Source organism: Polyodon spathula, chromosome 3 (assembly GCF_017654505.1).
Source record: "Polyodon spathula isolate WHYD16114869_AA chromosome 3, ASM1765450v1, whole genome shotgun sequence".
In the NCBI taxonomy this organism is placed as follows: Eukaryota; Metazoa; Chordata; class Actinopteri; order Acipenseriformes; family Polyodontidae; genus Polyodon; species Polyodon spathula.
The window spans coordinates 78,501,903-78,522,160 of NC_054536.1; the positions used below are offsets into that span (position 1 = coordinate 78,501,903).

Below are 20,258 nucleotides of genomic sequence, written 5' to 3' on the forward strand. Positions count from 1 at the left end.
ATCATATGCAATACATTGGGTTTTGTACTTTTTTTTTTTTTTAACTTGTGCAACTTTTAATTGTCTTTTTGTTTGTTTGTTTGTTTTTTGAGAAACTGATTCTGTTTCCAGTTTAAGTTTGCAAAAAATAATGTATAATTAATTGTAAATTTACCTGTCTGACAATAGGAAAACACCCATCAGATCGCAATTGATGGCGCCTGTACCAAAATCTGATGCGTACAATTTCCAATTTGACAGCGTAACACTTTCTGACATTACATGTTTTGGTACACGTACCGCTTTCTAACACTACACCAGTAAAATAAAAATAAAGTGCGCTACAGGTATTCACTTGATTTTACTACTGTATAGACCGACTGTACAGATTTATTATATATATATTTTTTTTTTTAATTCATGTCTCCAGACATGCAGTTTAAATTTCGGGATAGTGGCACTCCATTGCCCGGTACCCACAAAACCTGTCGCCGGCCCTGGTTTATGGAACACAGCAAAGCTGTATGTAATTCACTGCTAACGTGACATTATTCAGCAGGTTTCATTCGACTTTATGAAGCAAAATTAGTTTTATATACAGGGTGATGCAAAACATTTGGCCATAGTTTTGCACATAAAAAGTACCCATGTACCAAATGCCACGCATTAATCACCAACAGAAGGGGGCTGCAAGCAATTTAAACAAGCACGCAAGTTTCCCTCATATGAGTCACAGACTGGTTGGTTTAGATTAATTTCCTAAACGTGTTTTGCTGGTTTGGCTCAGGCAATTGAAGTGAAGCATTTTGAAAGCACCATTAGAATGGCAAATGGCACATTTTTGCAGTTGAATTGTTACCGAGGGTATCTGACAGGAGTTGTACTTCTGCTGCGGATTTCAAGCCTTACAAATCAAAACACGTCGATTACGTTAATCATAATGCTAATTATTTTACCGTCTTGATATTAGACCTTCGGCTTTGCAGTAATTATGCAAATACAAAGTAAATACTGTCCAATGTGCGTGCGTAACAGGAAGTTAGTCCTTACGAAACGGGTCAGCCAGTTCCTCTTGTTTTTTTAGTTTCTGGATCTAACAAGGGCTGAAACAAGCTGGACTGCTCGCATCAACTTTGTAAACCAATAAATGTTAAAACACAGCTTATGAGGAATTATCGTAATTGTAGTGCTAACATTTTCTAGCGCTGGGAACTGGACCAAAGCAGTAAAAATGTAAGTTTATTATTATTATTATTATTATTATTATTATTATTATTATTATTATTATTATTATTATTATTCTATCAAAGTGTGCGTATGTTTTATAAGTCCTGTCCTTTAGTATGGTTGTGAATGATGGCTATCTCCGCTAGTAACCACGTACGTGCCGTGGTAAAAGTTTCAGTTAGTTTTAAACTTTTAAAAGAACATATTTGATTTTATCAACAGTTTGGAGTTGGAATAGCGCCTGATATCATGCTCTAAAATAATTCGCATTGTGTAACACATGGAGTTTACATGGAAAGTAGGTGTAAACAGTGTAATATGTTTTATGTATTTATTTAAAACAGATATAACGTCAGTTTTTAATACTTCGTCAAAATTTGCTATCAGTAGCAAAATGACACGTAAACGTCACATTTTGCTACCCTGACAAAATCTACCAATTGTGCTAACATTTAATCTGTAACGATACACTTTATTTATTTATTTATTTATTTATTTGTTTATTTATTTATTTATTTGTTTATTAGTTGGGTCAAACTAGAACAACCAGCAATCTTGGTGGTTATATAAAAGTAGTTTGGTCAGGTGACATTTTAACCACTATGATAATTATAGGCCCTATACCTTTGCAAAACACTTTTATCCGGGATTAATGGTAACAAATGTTTTGTGCCATGCAAAAACAAAAAAGTTCCTCAGTACTTAAGGGTAACTTATAGTGTAAAGAAAACTCTCCGCTTCAATGTGAAAAAATTGCAGTCAGCTGTAGTTGCCTTTTTATCTTTTGCTTACAAAAACGTGCCTAGCTCTATAGTATACTTTACCGTTCGTGAACACCAGCTGTGTGTGTTTAATATAAAACTAATTATTACATGTTGAGTAAAATGTAACTTTACAAAGCATGTACTTTCTCACCCAAGAAAATAGGTAGCAATTTTTGATGTGTACTCGGTTTTATGGAAAAATCTGAGCTTGCGCAATGCAGGGTGAAACTAGTGTGGGCATGCGCAGTACACGGCAAAGTAGTAACATTTCATTGGTAGTATAAATTGACATGACACCGGTACTTTCGACACAAACTGTGATATAATGCAATGTTTGTATTGCATGGCTGTGTTTAAGATTTAGATTTAATATTTACATACTAATAAATGGGCATTGTAGAGCTGCATTGCCCACCAGTATGTTGCTATTGTTCAACTGCCTTTGGGCTTCATCAAAAACGTAATATTTCTAACGGACTCCAAGGGACAATGGAAATCAGAACTTTATAAACAACATGTGTATGTAACTGCAGACATACTTACCTTAAATACTGTACCCGGGACCTCTTCTAGGGTTTGCGCCCGCCCTCCACCTATGCGTGGATTGCCTCGTCCTGCGTGATGCGCCTGCCTGCGTTAACCGCGAAAGCGCTACAATATAAACGCAAGAAAGCTTAACTGCCAAAGAACTGGAGTTTATTATTTGTACCAAACACGCTCATGTGGGCCGTACAATGTAGTACATAGTACTATTTTACAAATTTATGTTTATGCTAAATGTAATTAAATTGCATACGTTATACGTAACTGTACAACGGTTGTGTCAACAAAAACATAGAAGAATAAAAGTACCTTATTTGCTGAAAATATCTGCCTGTGGAACTGGAAAACTCTACGTAAACAGTACTGTATGTATTGTACAGTACGTATTTAACGCAAAAGACCTGCCTGTGGCACATGAAAACTGTACGTATTAAATAGTAGCTATATTATAAACGAATCTGTTTTAACCAGAGTAATTCTCCATTAAAGGCCATGTTGTTTGGCAGGGACATACCTTTTGCAATACCTTGAAACGGAACTCCCTTCTAACAGGATCTGTTAAGTGCAGTGCACCTGTACCTTTCCCTGACGGAAATAACAGGAATTACCAGCACTGTTCTATCGACTATCAACAGGACTAACTGGTTCAGGATACTTTAATCTTGTTGAGTTAGTAAGCTAGATCCAAAAAAAAATTAAAAATCCATTTAAAAAAATCCATAAATACATTTTGGTTAATGTACCTGCTGGGAGCCAAGGCACCATAGGCTTATTTGTTCCAATTCCCAATTCATAGCTAGTTGCCAGACAAGTACTGTAGTTGGTGGAATTTTCTGTTTATTGCATAAGACAGTATTTCTTCCTTTATAGAATTTGGGCCTAAAGGTTATAATGGATCATGCTGTTCAGTAGTATCGCTTAATATTTCCATTACCTGCAGGCTCATTGGTGTCACATTTGTGTAGACGTTACAGGTTACACCAGCTTCCCTTCTGTGACCCAAATGAATCTGTAAACTAGAGTAATATGTGTAAACTAGACACCTACACATACTTATTACTTGATATATAAAGGACTTATAGTGAAATTGAATGGTAATTTGAAGACAGCAGTATTCTCCCAGATGATGCAAGGATTAAAGTACCTGTAACAGATTCCCCTATGAGTCGTCACTGAACAATACTGAGGCAGACACAGAGCACTGGGTGTTGGCACGCTGCACAGGTGCGCAGATTTAATAAACACATGTGCTGACACTAGGGTAACAGCAATGGTAGGCCTAGTGTCAGATTTAATAAAGAAAACAAAACATAAAAATAAAAATTTGCCACTTAAGGCCAGCACTAGCCTTGCTAAAAGAGACGTCCCGCTCCTGGAACCTTCTACACTACGAAAACGCTGTCTATACACTGTTTGGGATCAACCACCCCAAAACTAACTTACTTCTGGGCTCCCGGAGTCCCGGCCTTTTCATGGCAACTCCTGCCTCTTCAGACAGCCTCAGCTGGGCAATGCCTTCAGCACCATCTTGCAGTTAAAGGGTTCTGTAGTACTTAGTCTTGGACATACTATTACCTTAGGTAAAGTAGTTTCAAGGTTAAATCAGACTTTATAAAACAAGCCTGTGGTGGTTTTTTATTTTTACAAATCAGTCACCTTTTAAACAAAAAATTAAAGTTGTATTTGCATTATTGTAATAATTAACCAAAACACAATTATTATCATTATTCTAAATTACTCTGATGATCTGTTAAATAAGTGTGAGTCTCCGTAAGGTTGTGATGCGATTGTAGCCTGTAGAATTTGTGATGGCACTGGCATTAAAACAAGTCTTCCTTTTGAATGGAAAACTTTAAAACCATTATATTCAAGCTAAATCTGAATCAAATGCATTTGTGGTGTAATTAATTTTGGATGGCACACTAACTGAAACATTACAAACATTAAATACTTTTATGTCCACGTAAATAAAAAGAAACTTTAAATAACACAAAGTAGCATTACATGGACTCTAGATGTGTGTTTGATTAGGAGATGCAGTTTTACCATGTTTGTTCAAGCAATATGAGCATATATTACTCTTGTAGCATAAATCAGTGACTTGAAACCTGGTTGCAGGAGACATAGTTTGAGGAAACTTTTCTGTGTCCAACCCCAAGTCTCCTCAGGTGTGCAATTCAGTGGCCTGAAAACTAGTCTCCTGAAACCAAGATCTAAGGAACAAAGTGGCTTCTTGTTCTCCCAGTTTAAATAGCGTGATTATTGTTTACTGATTACTGAACAACATCAATGCCGTCCTTGCGATAATATAATCATAGTCTTATACTATGAATCTGTGCTGATTTACATGTTACACCTGTCTCAAAAGCAACAGACACAAACCTTCTCCAGGTTCCAAAATCAGACACATTTGCAGTCATTTGTTGATAACGTTTCTTTTTAAATCACTATGAACTTGATTTATTTGTAAAAATTAAAAAAAAGAAGAATCTGCATATCTGCGTTCAGCGGTGGAAACACCTGTCATATACATGCACTCTGTGGTTTTCCTAGTAACAGAAATGCATTAGGCCTATTTGTCAAACGTAAATGTTTACAGGCATTAGAACATGTATGAGTACATCAAGGAAAGAATATTATTTACAGTTTTGTTTCCTGTTTTTTTGGATAAAAATAAAAGCAACTTAATATCACATTACCATTGTGAAGACTTTGGCCTGTAATGTCCATTTTTGCTCTGGTTCTTTATCATTCAGTAGTCAGTACTACTGTGCAATGAGGCAATCGTAGAATTATCCTCGTGTTTGTTTTTTTTGTTTTGTTTTTGTTTGTTTGTGTTTTTAACCTGACAACAAAGCTGCCCAGGTGGGTTCATAATTTGACACTTGTACCAAAAACGACCCCAGCATCTTACAAAAAATACACACATAAACACAGTATCACCCACTAGTAAGACTAGTTTTACTCTAAGCTGTAGTCATAAGAATTCCGCTGTACAATTTGTCATTTAAGAACATCATGTTTTATTTTTTTTCTGATAGTACACTTAAATATTTTGTATCTCCATTTACAGTACATTTCATCTGAGTACATAGCTATGGCCAAAAGTGTTGAATCACCCTATAGAATTAACTCATTTTGCTTCATAAAGTTGAATGAAACCTGCTCAATAATGTTACTTAAACATGTTAAATTACATACTGCTTTGTAGTTTTCCATACACTTGCAAAAAAAAACCTGACCAATACTGACATTTTGCAATCTAACATGAAATACTGTACTACTATTATGGCTTCTGGTACACTTTTGCAATATCATTTTGTAGTTTCTTTGATTACATAATGATAAATAAAACATCTAAATTATGTTCAAGAATTTTTTTTAAAATTTTATCTTATTATGTCTCAATCCTCAAATCTTAGCTTAACTTTTGGCCATAGCTGTAGATCCATATTGTTATTAACTTTATTATATACTGTAGCTAGGAACTGAACGAGTAATGATGGCCGAATAGTCTCCCCTAATTAGTAATTTTCTTATGTTCTTATATGTAGAAGCATAGGGTGTAATTACTAATAGCTAATATCCACCCTACAGGAGATCAGAGCAGCCAGACTTCCATTTTTTTCTTTTTTTATAACATTATAACTCAGTTTCACTAATATTAATGTGATGTACAACATATGCAGTTTGTGTAATTGGACCTTTTTATTGTAAACTGTCAGCAGCTGTTTTTTATTGGTTACTTTTTATTTTTAAATGTAGACAGTATTGGAGGCACTAATCATCTTTTGTAAATTCTTTTATTTATTTATTTTTTTGTATGTCTCACCGAACACATATTTGGTCATATTAAACACAAATGTATGGACTTTATCTATTTCTACTACAGTCACAGTAAGTGCGCTTGCAGCAGCATTAAGATCAGTGCACATGAAAGCAGTACACTTTCTTTTTAATTTTATTGTTTGGTACACATTTTGATTCAGTGTATCTTATAGTAGATTTCCAGATCTTTACAAGCACTAGGATGTTAATTTATTTGTGGGGGAAACTTTAACAAGTCCACATCCTGTTGGCGCGGTTGTACAATGAGCAAACTGTGAATTTTGCTTTTATAACCACAATAGAATGTGTTATTTATTTACTGGGTTTCTATGGGTTTTTTTTTACCTAATAGTTGACTCTGACAATGACTCTTAATACAGAAACAATAATAGAGTTGTGGAATACGTTATTCGAGGATTTGTTGAGCTCCTTTACACAAAGATTCTGTGACACGGTTAAGTCTCTGTGAATTGGGTGGGTTTCAGATATCTTGGTTAAAGCTATAGTCAAATCCTGATGCCAATGCTGCTTTGGCTGAATAGAATATGTCATTTGGAGTTTGATATTCCATTGCACACTGCCATGACATTAATACCATCGTGATTTTCCATGACAGATCTTGTTTAGGCCACATTTGACATTTTCTATAAATATCAGAAGAATTCTGTAGGTACCTGAACTCGCTTGAAGGTATTTCTTGATAATCTATTAGTTTTTACAAGGCAGTACGGAGTTGGCAGTTTGGAGCTCACCCCTTCTAACAGGTGAGCTGGGTGTAGAGAAGTGTATAGAAACATAGCCACATTTATGTTTTCTAAAAAGACTGTAAATATGAATAGAGAAGTTACAGCAGGACAGGGAGCAGGGTTTGTATGGCGCTGATATACTGTGTAATGTCAGCACTGTGTCCCTGTCTGCCCTTTTTTTAATGTTTGTAACGCAAGTTCTGGTCAAAGGAGGAAGTAAAAAAATGTCACTTATAAAATGTCGCAATAATCTGTCATTCCCTCTGCCAACCCCCATTGCCCAAGTTCCTGGCACTTATCTAAAAATAAGGTCTCGGCTGTTACAGTTCCACATTTACAGGCAAAGTGACTGTCATTTTTTCAATGTGTGCATTTTAATGTTGTACCAATATAAGCAACAACACTAACTAATGGAGTTTTTTTTAGCCCTACCCTCTAATGAACTTCTCGCCACCCCCACGCCCCAGGGCATCTGTCACATATAAATAAAAAATAATCTACTTTTGTGTTTTTTTGTTTTTTACGAGAGAAAGCAACAATTATTTTTTCTATTTTTTTTTTTTTTTTTAATGAAATTTAAAGCAAACATACAAGATTGTAATTTAGTAAACTTTGGGTCAAATATGTAATTGGATAACAGTATAATATATTTTGAGATTTTTAGTAACTTTTTAGTATTTAATCTTAAATTATTTTAAATTAAATGTTTTTACCCAAAGGTGTTGATTTTATAATGACAGTAGACAACAATAGACAAATATTTTGGTGAGTACTTAAAACATTTATTCAGACTGAAATCTAAAATCATTTTATTATCATGCGGTAACTTTTTTTTTTTTTTATGGTACACATATAGCCTTGTCATTGTAACATACAGCCTACTGTAGCACAAATAAATTTTTTATTGCTAAGCAGACTGCTTGTGTTTAAAATAAACTGTTTACAAAACATAGACATTCAAAAAATACCAAATATTTTATGATGCAAGTTCGTTTTTATCCAGATTTTGTGTAGCTCATCCAGCACATCTATCGGAAGTGAAAATCCCTTACTGTACTCCAGTAACATGTAAAATAGCGACACTGTTCTATCTGATATTGATATCTTATTTATAGAAAATGTAAACATTTGTGGAATAAACTAGAAATGTCATGAAGAAATGTGACATACAGTATCGTTGTCATGGCTGGTGAACCGCGTCCGCCCATGTCACAAATACTGTATGTCATGGTTTTTCATGACATATTTTCCGTTTGTTGAATTGTTGATTACTAGCTGAGGAGGACCATGAGTGGTGAGACATCAGCCTTTATAACTGTCAGATAACTGATGGTACTGTTACATCGAATATCTTTCTTTCTGTCTGTTTAACAAGTTTAGGGGATGAGTAATGATTAGTTGTAGTGATTGTGAGAGTAAAATAATTACAAATCGAAACAGCATAAAAGATCTGTGAGCTAGTTTTTCACCTAGTGTAAGTCTGTATTTCAAATAGGTTTATTTGTAGCTTTTATTGTTGTCTTGGGCTGTTTAACTGTAGTTATAGTTGCTGTTCAGTTTGCTAGGCTGTGTTACCATTTACTTATTTTGTGCAGCCTTGAAGTTTCCTCCTATTATCACTGGAAAACAAATTTCAAGCCTAATTCAGATAACACTGTGTAACAAATGTTTTTTTTTTTTTTTTTTTTTTGGTTCCTGGGTAGTAAGTGTTATTTCCTCATTGCTTATGCCTCAAAGGTATAGAAAATTGCTATTATTCCCCACAAACTTTGCTTTTGTGACCAGGACAGTGATATTTTGAAATTTACCTATTTTCCAGAACATTCCAGATAGATTCAGTGCTGAGTAAACTTGGAGTAACTTCTAGAACTTTCCAGTAATATAAATAGTAGTATAAATACAGGGGCCTTAAGCCCACCAGTTCAGTTTAGTTCCAGCTGCCTAAGTGGATACATATCTGCATTTTTCTGGAAGGTCATAGGAGACTTCAAAATGGTGGCATTCCTGATGGGTCTCCAAGGCGGTTTTACCAAGTTTCCCTGCTATCTTTGCCTTTGGGATAGCAGGGACACCAAGGCACACTACCACAGGCGGCACTGGCCACAGAGGACCGAGTTCTCTGTGGGGAGGAACAACGTCAACTGGGAGCCACTGGTGGACCCCCGGAAGGTGCTGATGCCACCACTGCACATCAAATTGGGCCTTATGAAACAATTTGTCAGAGCTCTAGATAAGGAGTCGGCAGCCTTCAAGTACCTTCAAGACTTCTTCCCTAAGCTGTCTGAGGCAAAGGTCAAAGCCGGTGTCTTCGTCGGACCACAGATAAACAAGATCCTGGAGTGCAATGAATTCCCCAAGAAGCTCACTAGTAAGGAGAAAGCGGCTTGGAACAGCTTTGTCGCAGTGGTTCGGGGCTTCCTGGGCAATCACAAGGCCGAAAACTATGTGGAGCTGGTTGAGACTCTGGTGAAGAACTACGGCATAATGGGCTGTAGGATGTCCCTCAAAGTCCATATCCTTGATGCTCCTCTTGATAAATTCAAGGAGAACATGGGAGCGTACTCGGAGGAGCAAGGCGAGCGCTTCCACCAGGATATACTGGACTTTGAACGCCGCTACCAAGGACAGTATAATGTGAACATGATGGGAGACTACATTTGGGGGTTGATTCGTGAAAGTGATTTACAGTATAATCGTAAATCTTGAAAAACTACTCACTTCTGAATCTTTTGTAGTCATTTTTGTATTGCTTTAGTATAAATACATGTTAATTTGGATTCATATGTTGTTTTCTCATTGGAAATAGGTAAATTTCAAAATATCACTGTCCTGGTCACAAAAGCAAAGTTTGTGGGGAATAATAGCCATTTTCTATACTTTTGAGGCATAAGCAATTAGGAAATAACACTTACTACCCAGGAACAAAAATTGTGTTACATAGTGTAATGTATATGGGGAAATAACCTACTGACCTACCTACTTTAAGGAATGCTTTATATTCCTTTTTTTTTTGTTAGACTGTTTATACAACCCACTTGTTCACCTGTTTAGAAATCTGAGAAACAGTTTTGATATACAGCAGTATAGAAAGACAGTTCAGACAAGCGGGACTCATTGTGAATTGAGGTGCCAAGGCCAAGTGATGGTGGGTGATCAACTCCCAAAAATGTACATGCTTTACAAAAGAGGGGGAGGTTTATTTATTTTATTTTTTTTGTATAAGGACTTGATCTTTTTAAGTTTTTGGTTTAGCCAGTTTTATTAAAGGTATTAATATTGCAGACAAAACCTCAGAACTTGCGCCATCGTAGGGGGAAGATACAGTACAGGGAAATCCCAGTTCCAGTAAATCGTGCCTGTGAAAAGTAGAAGCAGGAAGTACAGTACTCAGGAATTTAAGGTTAATCAGTCCTAGTTAACTGTTCACAACATTTGGTTTGAAACTAACAGGGCCTTAAAGAAAGTCAATCTTTAATAAGAAGCAACAGCCAATTTTAGCTTTTAGAAACCTCCACCTCTCACCACCATGAAGTCTCATCGGCCACCTCCTCCCTAAAACCAACCCTCTCCCTTCATGTCCCTCTTTCCCCATGTGGATCCTTGTGGGTGGGGCTGTGGTGGAGGTGTCCCCATCGCTTACTGTGGGGCAAGGCATTCCGGCAGCGAAAATGCTGCTAGTGGCAATGCTAACAGCGGTGCGGGGCACTCTGGCAGTGGAAATGCTGCTTCCTCCAGACCTGCAGCTAGCAGTGGGAACACTGACGGTGGACTTATTGGCTCCTCCGGACAGGTTAGCCAGCCGTGGCAACGCTGGCAGCGGAATTGCTGACAGTGGTGCAGGGCACTCCGGTAATGCTGGCAGCGGGAATGCTGGCTCCTCTGAACGTGCAGCCAGCAGAGGCAATGCTGCTACTGGAGACAGCGGTACTCAACCCTGTGGTGCTGGAGACAGTGGGGCTGGACTCTCCGGCAGTGGTGGAACCGGCAGCGGCAATGCTGATAGTAGCCCAGGGCTCTCCGGCAGTGTGTGCGCTGACAGCAGCAATGCTGATAGTAGCACAGGGCTCTCCGGCAGTGGTGGTGCTGACAGTGGCAATGCTGATAGTAGCACAGGGCTCTCCGGCAGTGGTGGTGCTGACAGTGGCAGTGCTGATAGTAGCACAGGGCACTCCGGTAGTGGAGGCACGGACAGCAGCAATGCTGGCATCAGTGTGGGGCACTACGACAATGGCAACTCTAATCATTACTCTACCTAACGTCTGTGTTCACCCGATTTATACACCTGTGACTGGAGCCTTAATTAATCGTTTAATCATTTATTCAGTTCACAGTTGCAGTCACATTCCCACGTATTTTGAAATTTCACCCCCTCCCTGACAATCTATTATTCCCCCACACCAACACATCCACACGTGCACCGTTTTGTGACACTTAAAGCATTGTAAAGATAAAATAACCAAAACTGTATGTGTTTAGTGTAACAGTTATATGTTCTAATGAAGCAAATGTCTGCAAACAGACAAGGTGTAACAGGAGAAATCATCTGCTGTGTGTGTGACAACCATAGGGTCTCCTCTGCCAGCTAGAGTAACAGAAAAGCAACAGACACTGTGCTGGAGAGGCACAAACAATAATCCCTTCATTTTCCCTCAGCCCTTTTGAACTGGTTACTTTCTCATTACAGGCAGATATCACACAGAAAGACAATATTAACTTTTACTGTTAACAAAATAAATGATGATAATTGCTCCCGCTGCCCATTTTACCACACATCAATCACTCACACTTTATGCAAGTCACTAGTTGCCAAGCAGCTATATAGTGTAAACAACACTGAACCTACTTATCAGTTGCAACAGTAAAATGCACACCGCCAACCACAATCAATGGTACTGTGGGTAAGTGGGCAAAAAGGTTTTATAGCTTTCATTGCATTAATGGGTCAACTTTACAACGTTTAGAATGAAACACTTGAAAAATATATGGCTTTTTAAACCTGTGAATCTAACTTGTCACCAGAAGGGGCACTTCAGCAACCATGCACGCTTCTATTTTTAAAATTAGAAAGGACTGTTTAAACCATTAGTCTTAAGACCAAAGAAGCCACATAAACACCAGTCCAAAGGTTTTTGAGTAGGCTACCAAGTCTAAACCTTGATCTGATAGTATAGTATAGGATAGCATATTCAAAAACGCTGTAATCTGACATCGCTGCCTGGGTCTCCAGAGGAACATGTGTTTTATCAAACCAGCCTGACTGCAAAAAAAAGAATAGTTTTTTCAAGCGAAGATACAGAAAACTACAAAATGGTGAACCACACAGGCTATACCAACACTAAAGGTTTATGCAAACCTAAACTACAGAAGAAACAAGCTGACTGTAAACTTTGTCTGGCAAACAGCCAGAGTTAGTGATCACACACTAACTTCATTACTCAAAGTAAAATGCAAGTGTTCTCAAGCATTACAACTTTGAAGAAACTGATAAAATGCAAATACTGTATGTAAATATGTACTTGAAGCAAGTTTTACTTGATATTTGTGACTCCTCCTCTTTCGGTTTTTTAGTAGCGAGTATATTTAGCAGTGCCTTATTTATTGCTTGGCTCACGAGGGTTTAAGTAATGAGCAAAGTTGGCAAATCTGTTTTAGTGCAACGCCAGACGTTTTATAAAATGTTTAGCGATAAAAATACACATTTTATTTTTTTCTAATTATTCATGGGTTTTGTTGTGTAGCTTTTATATATCAAGTTTAACATCCTATGGATTAAGTATGCTGCAAAAAAAATATATAAAAAGATCATTTTATTGTGCATTGAACAATAATATTGTTGGATTTGACCTAACCATATCTAGTTACCTAACCCTGTCTAAGTATGGAAAATGTATAGAAGTCTGAAAGCAATACATTTAAACCCAAATCAAGAATTAATAATGTTAACGCTGGAAGATCTTGGTACAACTTGTTTTCTTTTTGTGAATTAAATCTTATTTAAACAATATTGCAGAATTATTTACTTTTAAGATCATATTTTTTGTGTGTGTGTGTGTGTGTATGTATATATATATATATATATATATATATATATATATATATATATATATATATATATATATAAAATCTGCAAATTTGTACTGACCTCGGTATCCATTATTGGAATAACAAATAAATACAAATATATATAATATATATATCTATCTATATATATATATAATATATATATATATAGATTATATTTATAGCAAAGCAATGCTAAAGATTCATTATTGTTATTCTGACAGAAAATATGGGATGTAAAAAATCCAAGCTGATAGGCGATCAGAAGGGAGATACATTTGATCTGAAGAAACAGCAACCAGTACGTACTGACCGAACTATAGATGTGAGGGATCCAACGTCCAATAAGCAACAGGTAATAGTAAGTAGTTAGTTGTGGTGGTCCTCTCTGCCACGCCCTTACTGAGCAGGGTCAGTACACGGGCATGCATATCTGAGTTCATGAGCTTGGAATGGTACACATTTTTCCAATGGACCCAAACCTCCGACCCCTTCTCTCTCAGCTGTATAGTTAATTCAGTTTCTCAATACCTTTCCTGATCTGTCCAAATATTTGCAAGATTGGATTTCTAGATCATACCCTGATTGCTTTAACTTAACTTGCTTTCAACGTAACAGAGGCTGTCACACATACAATAATGCATCTTGTCATGCTGCTCAACAAAAATAATCTACAGCATCTGTCAGCGGTTATCTTTTATTTAAGTAGTACCACCTGAACTGAAATGGATTTCTTGTTAATGCAAGTGTAAAGTTACCCATATTTAGCATCATGTACTATACCCCAATAAAAGGCCCCTCGAGTCTGAGATTGTCTATTGGTAACATTACGATGTGTGAATTAAATCACAGATGTCGTCCTACAAGATCATTCATTAAGAGTGCTGCAGCCAAAGCTGCTAATCTTGGAAATGAAACACTTACTGATTCTACGCTTTAAAATGTTTTGTTGTAGAACACATCATCTCAAGAGAGTCAACTACTGCCAGGCCAGAGATTCCTGAAGTTGGGAGGTAAAATAATCTAGTTTCTGTTTAATATTGCATAGCATTTGTTGACTTCGTAAACATTATGTAACTTTGCTGTTTTTGTTTTTGGAAACAGAAGAGTCTGAACCTGGGAAGATCGTAATCGCCCTGTACCCATATGAAGGTGTCCATGATAATGATCTGGGATTCAAGAAAGGAGAAAAACTGCGAGTTATTGAGGAGTAAGTACTGCTGTTGGTTTTTATGAGAAAATAATTACAAGGGATCTGTGAATCTACAAGAGCAAAGCTTTTCCCATTACAGTGCCATTTCAGTGCAATGCTGTACACCGAACAATGGCAAGAAATTAGTTCCACAGTGGGTTTATTAACCAGTAATTGCTTCATGCAGTATTAATCATTATTTGTGTCTTGAATATTTAGTGTGTACATATTAAGAAATTAATATTGGCAATCACATAATGGTGTTTCTGTCATCAAAAGCTAAGAATGATAAGCGACACTGTTTTGAGTTTTCATCCTCTCTTCCTTTATGCAACCTGCTTATTGGCCATTTCTCCATGAAGACATTCTGGCAGCTCTTTAAGTTCTGTATCATTTATTTTTTGGCAAGGGAAAACTCGCCTTTCTGTTGTGGGAGGAAGCACTAGTATGTTTTTATTTTTAGAAGACAGTGCAAAAAGAAAACAAACAGAAAAAGTTAAAAGGTGTGTGCAAGAGACAGAACTACAACAAGGAAGAGAGTCACAAATTAATGGTGGTTAAACATGATGTAAGATTATTCTGATCATCATAATTTTTGCTGATAACCAATGGCTGAAAATTAGATTATCATTAGCTGTGGCTAATGGTTTTGGTATTTTTATTAGGGTTGAATAGTTGTATTAATGGTATTGATTGGTGTTTCTTTAACGTATTTTGAGTATTTTGAATCACTGATTTATAAGGGCAAGATGGTGCATAAATTATTGGCTAAATAAGGATATATACAGTAATCAACTAGGCTGTCAAAGCAGTTATTTAAAACTGAACAAAACAATTTCTAATTGAATGACTACCATTTTCATTGACACGGAGATGGTTTTGCATTTATCTAGAGAATCACTTCTCCTATTTTGATGAAACAAACCATAGATCTTCTTTAGCAGAAGTTCTTAAATGTATCATAACATAACAGTTTACATTGAGGTTTTTTTCCTGTCTGTCTTTTTATGTATGCCATTTGAAAGTTTTGCATTTTGATGGAGAATGGCTTAGAGAACATTGATTTAGCTTAAATTATTGAGCGATTCATAATCAAGGGGTATGTGTATTGTCTGCCTTGCATGGCTTTTTGGCTATAGGCAGCTGCGAGTATGGAGCCAACTAGAAAACTGTAGCATCACTGTTTTTGTTTCCTGGCATGAATCTAAATCAGTCATTGGTTGAAGTTGATTCATGTAATATAAAGGTGATATCACTATAGATGCTTATGTGACTTTCCATTTCATAAGTGTCTCAGTCATAAAGGGTTTACATTATGCTTTTACCTATCTGCTTGTTTGCTTATGGCCCTAAGTGTGAGAAGTTTTGGGTAACAAACTGCAGAATATAGAATGCATTGTATGGTTTGACTTGCATTAACATTGCCTTTATGTTTTATATACACTGTTAGTAACCACAACTTTAACCTGTTATGAGTCTTTGTATTAAGATCTTGCCAAAACATGTTTTCTATGACTTTCTATGTTCCGAGTGCCCAGTACTAAAGAGTGGTTGGAGTAGCTGTGCATTAGACAGCTTTGACACTGGCATTAACTTTTGTCGGCTTTCAAATAAACCTGCATTTTATTGTCTTGCAAGCAAATAATCTTTTACTGTTATTTGAATGTACAGTATATAAAGGGGGTCTCCTTTTTCATGTAAAAGTGATGCTTTCTACATAAGTTGTTGCAACAAGTATTTTTAATTTACTGAAGCTCCAGTTTAAATTGGCCTAAAAATATAGACTGTAACTGAAATAATAAGAACATTATGGACAATATTTAGCTAAGTACACTGCAAAATAGGACATTCTTAATCTTTTGAATTTGCAGCCATTGTTTGAATTTGCATTTATATATTTTTTTCTTTCAGGTGTGGAGAATGGTGGAAAGCCGTGTCTCTTACAAGCAAGAAGGAAGGGTTTATTCCCAGCAACTACGTGGCACAAGTGAACACATTGGAAACAGAGGAGTAGGTTATTTGCAATGTACTGTCTTAGATTGTTTTCTTCTCAAGCCACTGTATGTGGAGTCATCTAAAAAAATGTTTTTAATATTTCATATAGATGGTTCTTCAAAGATATCACAAGGAAAGATGCTGAGAGGCAACTTCTAGCACCAATAAATAAACTGGGGGCATTCCTTATTCGAGAAAGTGAAACTTCAAAAGGTAAGTGTGCAAGAAAGCATATTTTTATGGTCCTCACTAAACAATGTTACACTTGTAATAAATGATTTTTGGTATTAACTGTTACAACCTATCCCTAATGGGTACTTTAGGATTATGAGGACCCTTTGAAAGTGCTAGAGGGAAGCCAGGATGTTTCCCTTACAACCTCTAAGATTATTAGAAAATAACCAGCATAGATTATACTTTTAATTTACACTAATACTTTTTTTTTTTTTAAATTGTAAAATAAATAATTAATTTGTACCATTTGTATCCAAAATGCTTCTAACATAACTGAGTTTGTATTATTAATATTATTGGTATTGGCTTTACACGCCTTGCTTGGTTCCACACGTTACATTACTGTAGGCTTATGGTTACCATAACATGCTACTTGTTTAAAATGAAACGTTAAACTGCAAACTGGGATTTGCACAAAGAGGTTTATCTTATACAAAAGTTAAATCAAAGTGATTTCCAGTGTATATAAATTGTTGTCGCTTTCATGCAATTTTATCTAATATTGTTGTCTGCTCCTGTTTGACAGAGCAAATACTGTTACATTGTTCACAGGCCAGTACATGTTTAATTGTGTTTACTGTACTGTACGTCTTTATCTCTGCATGCTGCATTGCAGTTTTAATTTACCTCTAAAATTGGTAAACATACCTCATTGACATTGTTTTGTGATATACAAATGTAAACCTGAATACAACTAAAGTATGAGAACAAGCCTTATTTTAATCTTCTTTTTGATGTTTCTCTAGGTAGCTATTCACTGTCCATCAGAGACGTTGACCAGCAGGGAATGAGTGTGATCAAGCATTACAAGATCCGAAGTCTGGACAATGGTGGCTATTACATCTCCCCAAAAATTACATTTCCTGACATTCCTCAAATGCTGAAGCATTATCATAGTAAGTTGCATTTAAAATGTGATGGTTTTTAAGTATGAATGGTTTCAGCTTATAGAATGTGTGTGTGTGTGTGTAAATATCCAAACAGACCAATGTTAATTGAAACCATGTTATAATTCTTCAAGCCCTTATGAAACTCAAATAAGTTTAATGTATTTATTTTACTTCATTGCTTGGTTTCTTGTTGTTCCTCACTGCATCACTATTGACTAGACAAGGGTGCACTGAAGGAGCCTGTACTGTATGTACAAAAACCACACTTACTATACATTTAAACTGTTTAAGATGAGGGTTGTCCATCTGACTTTACATATGCTACACTTACCTATAGACATTTTTCCAATATGATGAAAACTCTGTTAAAGCATTCTTTGTATGTATGTTTGGGGTTGTACATGCTTTTATTATATACCGGTAATATAAAATAGTTTTTGCTGTTCAGAACAATCAGATGGTCTATGTCGATGCCTGGACAAGCCGTGTTCCAAACCCAAGGCCCAGATGCCATGGGATAAAGATGCCTGGGAGATTTCCAAAGAATCTATCAAAATGCTGAAGAAACTGGGAGCAGGGCAGTTTGGGGAAGTGTGGTTGGGTGAGTGACTTTGCAATAATGACCTTGTGATGTACATTTTGTAGCCGATGATTGATTAAGTTTCATCAGAAATAGGTTGATTGTGAGTAGAATGAGGATGCTTTCTTTTAATAAGTATGTCTGCTGGAAATTGTTTCAGTGGCAAGAGACATGAATTTAGGAAACCTTAAAGGTAACAAATGGCTTAAAATGTGTATTCTACCAAACTGTTTATTTTTATTTAAAAATCAGACTAAGACAGCCAATATTCACTACTTCATTTTCAATGCTAGCTTCAGTGTCCTTTTCACTGCCCCTTTTTAGTATTTAGTTCAACTTTTCTAATAAGTTTAATGAACATCAACCTATACCCTCAATTATTTAACTGGTCATAATACCCGGAGTGTGTATTTGAGGACCAGTAATAAGAAAAAGAAAACACTTTTAATGTTAGTCTGGTGCAGTGGCATATTTGCTGTATAATGATACTGAAGTAAAATATATTATTTATTTTGGGAATATTGCCATATTACTGCATTTGCAGCTGTCTGACATTACTTACTTTTTGTCCTTGTATGAGCAAGATCATAGTAAGTTAATCTTATGTGCCAAAGCAGTTAAAAGGCTGTAAAAATAGGGGTCGCAGAATCAATTTCATTGTTCTGTAATACACAAACTAAATAAAATGTTATGTGCTCCGATGTCCATGTGCAGGGTGTGAATTCACGAAAGCTACTAGCTTTGCAAATATAAAAATGTTTTGGAGGTGGTTTCAGGTTCAAGATGTTTCCTCTTGTTTGTTTGGCCCTCTTGACGTCTGTATTAGACCTATAGTAAAATGCTTTACTCTGGTAATTGTTACACAGTGGTGTACCTGCTGGACCATGCAACAGCACAGCACATTTCCTTTTTTGCTTCTGTTTGAAGGGTCCAGTGCTAAAAGCAAGAGACATTTAATATGCCCTAGCAATAGGGATCAATGCAATTTCTGGCCTCCTTGCATATACATGTAAAATCAGTTTTTTGCATTATGAATAGGCTTGCTACTATTCGATTAACTTTTTTTTTTTGCCAAATCGATGGTTAATATCAACGTTTATTTTTTTTTTCTATCTTTATTTTTCAATTCAAGCAGAGCCGGTGAAATCGACTTTTATGCTTTAAAACAGACAGACTTTTTATGCCATTTTGAAAAACATTTCATTTAGCAAAACCCCTTTATCATATTCAACATGCAACAAAACCATGGTTACCAACATTCTAACTGAAATAACGTTTGGTCACAGCAGAGCTATACATTTAAAAATGATCTCAAATAAACTGTAATAAACACATCATATAAAAGTATATTAAACAGACCTTTATATAATAAATTTATGAGTAAAAATAGTATCCACAGAACAAAACATTAGATTGTTGAACAGAACTAACTTGCACTTCTTATTCGGAATCTGAGCTCCACCTCTGAATCCTCTCCTGCTTCAGCACAGCTGGATTCAGAGTTACTGGAAGGCAAGGCAGACTGGTCCGCTTTGTCCTGCCGCGGAGACTTCAGCCGTCAGCCAGGGTATTGTGTACAATATTCATTAAGTGTTATTCTCTTGTGCTACATTTTCAAATCAAACTAGTAACTGTCACCATATACCTAAAACAAAAGCTTACATACACCTTAACCTGCTAATTTCAAAGTAGGCATTTTGAATGATAGGTGCTACAGCTGGCAAATCGGAGCATTGTAGCACTGCTTCAATCAATGAGATCTGTCAGAACAGGGTGAAACTACAGTACTAACGGACCACTGAGATGACTGACAGTGACCCCCAGCCATTCAGAGCGGAACGGAGATGGAACAGACAGCAAGTATAAAAACTACCCAAACTAGAGATGATTTCTAAATGATTATTTTTGGTAAGAAATTAAAACATAGCAAGTGGTTTTACCGACGTTTTTATCATATATAAATTTATTTCAGTCAAACTCATTTTTTAAGAATTTGATGTTTAATGAGCTTCACTGATTTAATATCGAAAAGTAGCAAGTCTAATTATGAACAATTATATTGAATGCAATTTGTAATTCAGAAGTGATTTTCCTTGTCCTGGATGTCTTTTTAAATCAAATTAATTTGGCTGCTTTTCTGGTTGATTCATTCATGAACATGTTCCTAAACACATCTGCAGTAACTTCATTGAAATTAAGACCAGAAACCTGATTGGTGTG

General features: G+C 36.1%; 1 protein-coding gene across 1 annotated transcript in view; it reads left to right on the plus strand.

Moving 5' to 3' along the window:
• Positions 1 to 840: 840 nt before the first annotated feature.
• Positions 841 to 20,258, plus strand: part of lyn (LYN proto-oncogene, Src family tyrosine kinase) — a 42,452-nt gene continuing 23,034 nt past the window's right edge. Inside the window, exons 1-8 of the mRNA XM_041245971.1 lie at positions 841 to 1,212; positions 13,372 to 13,502; positions 14,103 to 14,160; positions 14,252 to 14,357; positions 16,251 to 16,349; positions 16,444 to 16,547; positions 17,315 to 17,464; positions 17,907 to 18,059. Of these exons, the coding sequence (XP_041101905.1) occupies positions 13,377 to 13,502; positions 14,103 to 14,160; positions 14,252 to 14,357; positions 16,251 to 16,349; positions 16,444 to 16,547; positions 17,315 to 17,464; positions 17,907 to 18,059 (796 nt within the window). The 5' untranslated portion in view covers positions 841 to 1,212; positions 13,372 to 13,376. The remainder of the gene's footprint in view (positions 1,213 to 13,371; positions 13,503 to 14,102; positions 14,161 to 14,251; positions 14,358 to 16,250; positions 16,350 to 16,443; positions 16,548 to 17,314; positions 17,465 to 17,906; positions 18,060 to 20,258) is intronic.